Source organism: Elephas maximus, chromosome 24 (genome assembly GCF_024166365.1).
Source record: "Elephas maximus indicus isolate mEleMax1 chromosome 24, mEleMax1 primary haplotype, whole genome shotgun sequence".
Taxonomy (NCBI): Eukaryota; Metazoa; Chordata; class Mammalia; order Proboscidea; family Elephantidae; genus Elephas; species Elephas maximus.
In genome coordinates, this window is record NC_064842.1 from 61,870,347 (window position 1) to 61,882,029 (window position 11,683).

The following is an 11,683-nucleotide window of genomic DNA, read 5'->3' on the forward strand; positions in this document are numbered from 1 at the left end:
AGTTATAGCAATATCTATGTATCACAAAAAAATAAAATTAATTTCTCTTCTCTATCATATCTGTACTTGTCTAATCATAACTTTTTTCCCAGCGAAGAAATTTTCCTTCTTACATACAATTACTAGGTTAACATTTTAAAGAACTTTTTCAAGCCTTCAAAATAATCCCAATCTATTTTTCAGCCTTCTGTATTAATAGGGTCCCACACACAGCTCACTTTCTTCTCAACTGAAATAACTTCATTCACTGAATAAGCACTGTGCTTTCACTCACAATGTCTTTGTTCTTCTAATATGTTTGCTCCTCCAACAGTGCTTCACTGCTGTCTTTAAATACTTCCCCCATACTTCAAAATCAGATTGAATCACTCCCTCTTCTATGATGGATTACTCGTTGACTTTAATTACAGTACACTCCACCCCTTTGTACCAGTGTAGCAATCAGTTTAATTACTATTCACAGTTATTATTACCTTATACGATAGTGATGTGTCTGTGTTTCAGAGCCCCTGAATCATTATAAACTTTTTACAGGGAATGACCTTAATGTTTACAACTTTATACCTTTCTTACCACAGATTTGTTTGTGTAGTAAACGTACAGCAAACAGGGACAGATTACCCAATAAGCAAGTTATTCACAGGCTTATTTGTGCTTACTTACAAATAGGAAACACTGGTGGTGTAGTGGTTAAGAGCTATGGCTGCTAACCAAAAGGTCAGTGGTTTGAATCCACTAAGTGCTCCTTGGAAACTGTATGGGGCAGTTCCACCCTGTCCTATAGGGTCACTATGAGTCGGAATCAACTTGACGGTAATAGGTTTTGGTTACTAATCTGTAGTGAACAGTTATACCTGTTTTTCACCACATCTTTAAATACGTACCTTTAAGATGATGATTTCCAAACTTGAGACAATAATTTGATTATAATTTAAAATTTAGAACTTAGGGAAACTAAAAAATTTGATGCATCTATGCAAAAAGTTTCAATATGATTGATTCGATAAAATAAAACTTTAATGCTGGACATGGAAATAACTCTAAATTGTTATTTGACAGAAGTGGGTGTATAATCAAACTTATTGATCTACTAACTTCATGTAGACATAGCCAAACATTAATTTTGGCCACTAAACTATTTAAAGCAGTTTCTATCAAAATATAGTTTTCCTGAAATTCGTCCTTGAAAACAGCTGAAACTTATTGGGATGTAAAAGCAAAATTACCTGGAGCAGAAGGTATTTTTAAACACATGTTTTCCCAAAGTAGGCAGCTGTTCACTGCATGAATTCTTTGAGCACTGCTGTGCTCAGCAGTTAACTCTCTTTACTTGAAGGTATCAGGGCAAGTAAGAAAACCTCAACATACTGTTTTTCTATTATTTTTACTGTTTTCTCAGTACTATCAAAGGTTGAAATTTGACAGCAAGGAAATTATAAAAAACACGTTTAAAAAGGGAAGTTCAGTTTTTAGGTAAAACCATTAACAACAAATCCTCATAATCTGTCTAGTCAGCATTTTTCTAAAGATAAGAGAGCAAGGTATTATACCTACAGAGAAGAGAAACGCCTGCTTAGAATTTCTTACTTCCTTTAGTTGTTTTTGCATTTATTAAAATATTAACTCTCACTTCTTTTTATCCAGTAATGCATGGACACCGTAATACTAAGAATAATTTAAGCCAAAGTGGTGATAATATTTGTACTCTTGTCATATACTCTGACTTTGTACATATAATTGTATAAATATATCAGTTAGGTAAATATTAATGTCTTCACATTTTTCTTACATATACAAACTTATTACCAAGTCTGATAATTATACTAGGCTAAAAATTATTTTTTACCATCTAAGATTTATTTATTTATCACCCAAATGTGCTTCATTATTTGTAGTATTCAAGATCTTTATTGATGGGTATTTTAGTTAGAATTATAATCCTCTGAAGTTAGAGTCAAGAGTCCCTTGTATTATAAGTTGAGTGGGAAAGCAAAATTTTTGGATAAACGTATTTAAAAAAAAAAATCAAATTAGAGTGCCAGATAATTTAAGAATTGACTAAACTAAGATTTTCCCACTGGCCAAATAAGAAAATGACTAAATATTTATTTTGTTGATTGCTAACACAGAGTCATTAAGACCATAATGCCTCTGCGCCAGCCAAGCAAGAGGGATGCTTGAAGGGACACCAATAAATACAAGCTACTCCTAAAAGCTTCTTGGTGCCCTCCGTGGAATTGCTGATGTCCAATGAGTAAGAGGTAGCTAGAATCAATTAAAAAATAACTCATCCTGTTACATGTATTATTTTTGGTATTGAAGGTTCTACAGTCCTATTTTATTAGTGAGAAATATCTAAATTTTCAAAGGAAGACAAGGAGGGGAATGAAATCTACCCTCTATTTCTAATTTTCACTACTTTAGACCAATAAATAGACTTCTGTTTTAATATGATAGACATCAAAATGTACACTTTACAAGAGTAGTGATTTTTTCAAATATTTTTTCCTTTTTTTATTGTGCTTTAGGTGAAACTTTATAGCTCAAGTTAATTTCTCATTCAAAAATTTATACACGTATTGTTTTGTGACATTAGGTGCAATTCCCACAATGTGACAGCACATTTCCCCTTTCCACCCTGAGTTCCCTGTGTCCTTTCGACCGATTCCTGTCCTTTTCTGCCTTCTCATCCAGCTTTTGGACAGGCCCTTCTGGTTTATTTTTGTGTATCTGACTGAACTAAGAAGCACGTTCCTCAAGTGTATTATTTTTTGTTTTATTGGCTTGTCTAATCTTTGTCAGAAGAGTGGGCTTTAGGAATGGTTCCAATTCTAGGTTAACAGAGCTCCTGGGAGCCAGAGTTTGGGGGCTCCTCTAATCTCTGTCAGAGCATTAATTCTGGTCTTTTTACATGAATTTGAGTTCTCTTTTCCATTTTCCTCCTGCTGGGTCCAGGACTTTCTGTTGTGTTCCCTGTCAGGGTGGTCACTGGTAGTAGCAGGACACCATCTAGTTCTTCTGGTTTCATGTATGAACAACGAACACACAGTATGCAAAGGATATATTAGACCAATAACCTGGTAAATAATCATAACAAAAGATCCTCATTACATATCTCTCTTATTACATTGGATTCTTTAATTATTATTTCTTATGACGTGACCTCAAACTTTGATCTTAATATTTTTATCCAGTCTTTTTAAAACATATTTAGCTGACATGCATACAATAGTCTTTTCAGTTGGCTGTGGCTGTCATACTATGGAGGAATAAACCATTATGAAACTCTTAAAGTTATAAAGAAGTAAATATATATAATCCCTTAAATGGCTAACTTTATAGACACAATACTTTACTAGTTTATTAAACATACAATTAATTAAACAAAAATAGAGCTTTTACCCTATGCGGTAGGCAGATGTTCATGCTTTAAGACCAAGAACCTGTGAATATTATGCCTTATATGGCTTATATGGCCTATTTTGATATAAAAATCATCTTTTGAATTGGGAAAGAATACTTTTAATTATATCATTCAAATAGGACTTTAACTCCATTCTTAATATGCTGCGTTGCTATAAATTTTATATGAAAAAAATTGATATTTCATGATGATAGAGCAGATAATCAAATATATGCACTTTCCTTTTTTCCCTACACAAGTAATAGAAGTATTTTATATCAAGAGTAGAACAACTTCAGCCAGCAGGCTCAATCTGGCCCATTTGTATAGCTATGATTTTATTAGAACTCATCCGCAAGCCACAGTCATTAGTTTATGTATGTCAGTGTACACTTTCACACTACAATGGCAGAGTGAAGTACCTGTAACAGACCCCATGGCCCTCAAAGCCTGGAACATTTACTCTCTGGTGCTTAGCAAAAAAAAAAAAAAGTCTGCAGAATCCTGTTTAACGCAAGTATATGTAATGTACTTGCAAAACCCAAACACAATTTACCTTTACCTTATCTTTGTTAATTTTTTAAATTATATTGAAGTGCTTAAGGTAAAGTGAATAAGGAAGACCAAAGAAGAATTGATGCCTTTGAATTATGGTGTTGACAAAGAATATTTAATAGACCATGGACTGCCAGAAGAACAAACAAATCTGTCTTGGAAGAGATACAGCCAGAGTGCTCCTTAGAAGGGAGGATGGCAAGACTTCATCTCACATGCTTTGGACATGTTATCAGAAGGGACTAGATCCTGGAGATGGTTATCATGCTTGGTAAAATAGAGGGTCAATGTGATGAATTGACACAATGGCTACAACAATAGGCTTAAACATAGCAATGATTGTGAAGATGGCTCAAGACTGGGCTGTGTTTTGTTATGTTATACGCAGGGTCACTATGAGTCAGAACCAACTTGAGGGCATCTAACAAAAACAACATGTAAATTTGTAGTTTTGGGTAAAACATGAAAAATTCTCATTCATTGTCAATATCTTGCCCATCATCAATCTTCCATTTCCAGTAGTAACTGCCTTAAATTTGATGTTTATTTATTTAGACCATTTCATTTTTAATTATTTAACATTTATTTTTAATTTAAAAATGTATGGAATTCTATTGCAAAAATGCGAAGTATACAATAAATTAGACCTAACACCTGTGCTTTGAATACTATTTAATCAGTACCTACACCTATCCTATTTTTTCCTGCTCTCACAGGTAATCACTGTTACCAGTTAGATATGAGTTCTTACAAATATTTTTAAAGTACTGAAATACTCATTTTTACCTATAGAAGTACATATTTTTGTTGGGTACTAGTATATGTGTGTGTGTGTGTATAAATTGTACCATATATTATATACTTTTCTGCATCTACCATTTTTTACCAAACAACTTGTCTTGGAGGTTTGCTGTTATTACTATGTGATTGTATGTACTGTAATTTTAAAATTTTCTTCTATTGCAAAGCATTATGGTTCTTGCTAATATATTGCTAAACCCACATAAAGCTTATTTTCTGATTAAAGATTTTTTTCCAAATTATATTTCCCTGAATGATTGCAAATTTTCTTTTTATTCAACTGTATCAAACTATAAATTATATATTCACATACATTGATATATTTTTCTCATTTTCACTGAATTGTTTTCCTTCTTTAAATGAAAAAAATTGAAATAGAGGCAAAAAATAACATGTCTAGCAATGAATCAAAAACTTCTAAAATGCCATCCATAATCTACAGAAAATAAGTCAAAGAAAAATAGGCCCAGAAATGACAAAGATATTGGAACTAGCAATGACTTTAAAACAATTATACGAATACGCATGTGAATTAAAAAGAAACCATGAACATGAGGAGAGAAATAAGAGCTATAAAAAAGAAACAGAAATCCTAGAAAGAAAAACAAATATAACAACTGAAATAAAATATGCACTAGGTTACACACTGCAGAAAAAATATAAGTGAAATATAAACATAGGAATAAAATTAAAGTCAAACATAAAGGAAGAAATGCAGAAAATTGAACAAATCCTCAGTGACCTGTAGGACAGTATCACCCGATTTAGAATATATGTAATTGGGGTTCCAGAAGGAGAGGAATGGCACAATAAATTATTTGAAGACGTAAAGGCTGTAAATTCAAAATCTGGTGGAAGATATAAATATTTGAATCAAGAAATTCAAAGAACAAGGCAAACCACACCAAAGTAGAAACCCAAAAACAAACGAACCCACCGCTATCGAGTTGGTTCCAACTCTTGGCGACCCTATCAAAAAAAAAAAAAAAACCTATAGGACAGGGTAAAACTGCCCCATAGTTTCCAAGGAGCACCTGGTGGATTTGAACTGCCAGCTTTTTGGTTAGCAGCGGTAGCACTTAACCACTACCCCACCGGGGTTTCCTGCCAAGGTAGAGGATAATTAAAATGTTACAAACTGGTGTTAAAGTGAATACCTTAAATGCAGGCAGAGAAAAAAATACATTATATTCAGGGAAACAATGCAACAAAAGATTTCAAACTAAAGGATAATAAATTGGCAACTATGAAATTCTGAAAAGGGAAAAAAAAGCCATCCTAAAATTTTATGTCCAGTAAAAATATCTTTCAAAAATGAAGATGAAATAATGATCCTTTAGATTGAAGAGAAATGATGCCAGAAGAGAACTTGAATCTACACAAAGTAACAAACAGAGCCATAAATGGTAAATATAAGTGTAAATAGAAAATGAGTATTATAATTTTAAAATCATAAAAATTTATAAATTTTATAAAATGTAATTGGCTGCAAATGCAAAAACAATAATAACATTTTAAGATTTATAGTATATATAAGTAAAATATCAGAGAACAATAGCATGAAGGAAGGGAGAGAGAAAACAGAACTACCATATTGTATACAACTGGCATTATAATTTAGGGTGAAAATGTTTTATCCTAAGGTTGGGCATAAGACAATAATATACACTCTCACTATTTCTATTCCACATTACAGAGCCTAGTCCGTGCAATAAGGTAATGAAGTAATACAATCTGTATTTGCAAACATATATGTGTGTATATATATGTATATATACATATATATATATTGCAGGGGTCTGTAGACTTTTCCCTTAAACCAAAAAACCCACCAAAACCCATTGATGTAGAGTCCGTGCCGACTCATAGCGACCCTGTAGGACAGAGCAGAACTGCCCCAATGGAGGTTCCAAGGAACGCCTGGTGGATTGGAACTGCCAAACTTTTTGGTTAGCAGTCCTAGCACTTAACCACTACACCACCAAAGCTTCTGTTTTTCTTAAAGGGCCAGTTATTAAATATTTTAGACCTGCATGCGATAAGGTCTACTCAGAATTGAGACACAACTACCATTGAGACACAACTACTCAATTCTGCCACTGTGAAAGCAGCCATAAAACCAAAAACCAAACCCAGTGCCGTGGAGTCTCTTCTGACTCATAGCGACTCTATAGGACAGTAGAAACTGCCCCCACAGAGTTCCCAAGGAGCGCCTGGCGGATTCGAACGGCCGACCCTTGGGTTAGCAGCCGTAGCACTTAACCGCTGCGCCACCAGGGTTTCGGAAAGCAACCATACACAATACAAAAACAAATGAGTGCAATTGTGTTTCTGGAAACCTTGGTGGTGTAGTGGGTAAGTGCTACGGCTGCTAACCCAAGGGTCAGTCGTTCTAATCCGCCAGGCGCTCCTTAGGAACTTTATGGGGCAGTTGTACTCTGTCTTATAGGGTTGCTATGAGTCGGAATCCACTCCACGGCACTGGGTTTGTTTTTTGGTGTTTCAGTAAAATTTTGCCTACAAAAACAGGTAAAAGAATTATAGGCTATCATTTGTCAAACTTTGTACTAAGGAATCAATGAAATAGAACACGTTTTTGAGTTTACCAATGTTATAAGACACATGATCTATATACAATAACAACCACAAATATATATTTCTGCACACTAGCAATGAACAATTGGAAAATGAATTTAGAAAATAAATCCAGTATATTAGCTTCCAAAACAAAATATTTGATAAATACACCAACGTAACGCGCAATACATTTACAATAAAAGCTGAACAATTGTGCTGATATTCTTAAATGCCTAAATAAAAGGAGAGCAATATTAACACCATGATTGATGTCCTTGGATCACAGATTCTATATTGATCTATAGGGTTATAGATCAGGGAATCAGAAAGGAGAATCCATAAATATGTTCAACTGATTTTGAAGAAAGATTCCTGGCACTTCAATGAGGAACAGATAGTCTTCAACACATGGCTCTAAAAAAACTGAAACCATATTATATCCCCACTAACAATGAATGAATGTTTCAGGCTCTCCAAATCCTCACCAGCATTAGGTGTTGTTATTGTACTTTATTTTCGCCATTCTGAAGGCATGCAGTTACAGCTCAATGTGATTTTAACTTGTATTTTCCTGATGACAAATGATACTGAATATCTTTTCACATACTTATTTGCCATCTGTATATCCTCTTTGGTGAAATGTCTGTTCATGTCTACTGCCCATTTTCTGATTGGATTTTTTTTTTTTTTTAACTGTGTAGTGTTTCACTCTGTCCTGTAGGGTCTCTATGAGTAGGAATCAACTCAACCGTAACGGGTTTGGTTTTTTGGTTTAGTATTAATTCTTCTTTATATAGTCTAGATACGAGTTCTTTGTCAGACATGTGATTTGCAAATATTATCTTCTAGTTTGTAGCTTGTCTTTATACAATTGTTGCAGAATAACAACAACAAAAAATTGATAAGGTCCAATTAACATTTTTTTTTTTAAGGATCCTGCTTTTGCTGTCAAGTCTAAAGTGTGAGATATAGTTCAAGGTTCATTTTGTTGTCTGTGGATATTCAATTGCTCCAGCAACATTTTTTGAAAAGACTATCTTTTATCAATTAAATTTATTTTGCATGTTTTTTGAAAAATCAGTTGCACATATTTGCATGCATTTATTTCTGGGTTCTGCATTTTGTTCCAGTAACATATGTGTTTATTCCTTCACCTGTATCATGCTGTCTCAATTGCTACAGCCAAATATATTAAATCTTGAAATGGTTTATATTGATCTCTCTTACTGTATTCTTCTTTTTAAAATATCACTTTACCTTTCTAGTTTCCTTGTTTTTCCATATAAATTTTATAATAATCTTTTCATCATCTACCAAAAACCTTACTTGGATGGTGTTAGGATTTGTGCTAAATTTCTGTGTCATTTTGGTACAATCAGTATCTTTACTATGTGAAGTTGTCCATCCAAAAGCACATATGTCTTTCCATTTATTTAGATCTTGTTTGATTTCTTTCATCAAAATTCTGTAGTGTTCAACCTACAGATTTTGTACAGGATCATTTTAGTTATCTAATGCTGCTATAGTGAAAATATCAAACAAATTTATTTTCTCAGAGTTTAGGAGGCTAAAAGTCCAAATTCAGGGCACAGGCTCAAAGGAAAAGCTTGCTTTCTCTGTTGGCTCTGGGAGAAAGTCCTTGTCCCTTCAGTTTCTATTCTTTGGTTCTTTGGTGATCTTCTTGGGCTATGGCATCTATCTTCCCTCATCTCTGCTAGCTTACTTGCTTGTTTAATCTCTTTTATATCCCAAAAAAGATTGATTTAAGATACACCCTACACTAATGCTGTCTCATTAACATAACAACTAAAACCCACTCCCAAATGAAATTATAGCCATAGGTACAGGGGTTAGGATTTACAACACATATTTCTGGGGAATGCAATTCAATCCACAACCTTCCTGATATCTTTAATTATTTCAAAAGTTTATCTTTTTTTTGTTTTGCTTCCTTGGAATTTTGCACGGGGACAATCATATCATCTAGCAATTAGAGTTTATTTCCTTTTCCAATATGTATACCTTTTTCTTATTCTTTTTGTGTTATTGCATGAGCTAAACTTCTAGTACCAAGTTGAACAAGAGTGATGAGAGCAGACATCCTCACCTTGTTCCCCATCTTGGAGGAAAAGCCTTCAGTCTTTCACCACTAAGTATGATGTTAGCTTGGGTATTTTGTTTTGTTTTTATGCTCTTTAGAAGGTTGCACAAGTTTCTCTCTATTCCTAGTTTACTGACATTTGTTATCGTGAATGGGCATTTAATATATCAAATATTTTTCTGCATAAGTTGATATGATGATGTGATTTTTCTTCCTTATCCTGCTGATAAGGCAGGTTACATTGATAGATTTTCATATGTTGAACCAGCCTTACATACCAGGAATAAATTCCACTAGGTCATTGTTTATAAGTATTTATACACATTGATTTGGTTTGTTAATATTTTGATGAGGATTTCAGGGTCTAAGTTCATGAGGGAAATTTTCCTGTAGCATATTTTTGGTACTCTCTGTCATTTTGTTATTGGGGTAATCCTGGACTCATAAAATGAGTTAGAAATTGTTCTATTGTTCTCCCTTCTATTTTCTGGAAAAGATTGTGTGAAAGTGGTTTTAATTCTTCTTTAAATATTTGGTAGCATTCTCTAGTAAAATCATCTGGGCCTGGGTTTTTTTTTTTAAGAACTCTCTAATTACAAATTGAATTTCTTCAATGGTTAAAAGGCTATTTAGATTGTCTGTTTTGGTAGTTTGTTTTTGACATCCATCTTCTAAGTTGTCAAATTTATGTGTGTAGAGTTGTTCATAGTATTTCCTGATTATTATTATTTACAGGTCGTTTTTTACTGGACACTAGTTCTTAGTTAGGATGGTAAAGGATTCAACCACTTTTCCTGAAGGAGGGAGATGTGCCAAGGCAAAGGGTGCTGTGAGTAGGAATGCTGACAGCTTCCTCCTTGCGGCTTCCTCTCAGTGGTACATATATAGCTGCTCATGTTTGAGTTCCTCGTTAGAAAAGCAGTAAATGAAAACCATGTAAGCTACCAGCACCATAGAAACCCCAGTGATTCTTCTTTTCTTTACATTGACATACTTGTAATACTGTTACGGGAGAATGGCCTCGGTTCTTGTCTTCAGTGTAGGAAAGAATTCAAACACTGAGACAAATAGTGCCAAGTGAGCAGAGGTTTATTAGCAAGCAGAGGGTTAGTAGTAAAAGTACACTTGACTAGGAAGCATCAAGCGGGCTACTCAGAGAAAGAATCTGAGTGCCTGATAGTCATTTTCTTAGGGTTTTGTACTCCTTTTTTCTCTTGATTTGTCTTTATTAACACTTAAAAGCCAGGACAAGACTCCCCTATGAAAAGTATTTCCTTGGCTTAAGGTTTAATTACCAAGTTAGAGATTTTATCAAGTTAGGGACTTTATCAAGTTAAGGGCATTATCAAATCAAAGACCCCTGTAAAGATCATTTCCTTGGCTTAGAGTTTAACTATGTAGAGACCATCTTATTGAGGAATTTCACCATCTCCTGTCTCTTTCTTTGTTGGGATTGTTTTACTGAGGCATGTCACCCTGCCTCTTCCTCTTCCCGAGTGCAAGCTCTCCCCCTTCCCCTTACAATACCAGTCATAAACTCTTTGAAATGCTCCAGTGATGACATTAGGAGTGAAATCCAACATTAGTATCCAGCTTGGTAGCTTCCCTATTTTGACATCCATAAGTTTCTTCTCCTTTAATGGTACAGTTGACGCCATCTTGGAGTCCTGGGTGTCTGCTGCCCCTGAATATCTTCTTAATGGCATAGAATCTGTAATGATATTGCTTACTTCATCCCAGCTATCCAGCTATTGGCAATTTTTGTCTTGTCTCTTTCTCTCTTTTTTGGTAGAGTCTTGCTAGAAGCTTATCAATTATATTGACAATTTTGAATAAGCATCTTTTTATTTCATTGATTTTTTAAGTTATTTTCCTATTTTAAAAATAATTTATTTCCTTTCTTATCTTTAGTGTTTCCTTCTTTTTTTGAGTTTATTTTGCTCTTTTTTCTACTTAACAGAGAAAGGAACTTACTTCGTTGGTTTCAGACTTCTCATCTCTAATGTAAGCATTTGATTCCATAAATTTACCCATCATTACTCCTTTTGCCATATCCCATGTATTTTGATATGTTGTGTTTTGCTTTCATTCAGTGTCATGAATTTTTAAAGTTTATTTTGAGACTTCCTCATTTACCCATGCCTTACTTAGAAGTGTGCTGTTTAATTCTCATGTGCTTAGATATTTTCCTATAGCCTTTTTATTTTTGATTTCTAATTTAATTTTCTATGATCAGAGAACAACTC

The 11,683-nt window shown here is 33.9% G+C and overlaps 1 protein-coding gene across 1 annotated transcript; it reads right to left on the bottom strand.

Moving 5' to 3' along the window:
- Positions 1-10,307: 10,307 nt before the first annotated feature.
- Positions 10,308-11,095, bottom strand: LOC126066816 (ATP synthase subunit f, mitochondrial-like). Its single transcript, XM_049868204.1, has 2 exons — positions 10,961-11,095; positions 10,308-10,439 (listed from the first exon to the last, which is right to left on the bottom strand). Exons 1-2 carry the CDS (start codon positions 11,093-11,095, stop codon positions 10,308-10,310), a joined length of 267 nt encoding a protein of 88 aa, XP_049724161.1.
- Positions 11,096-11,683: the final 588 nt, after the last annotated feature.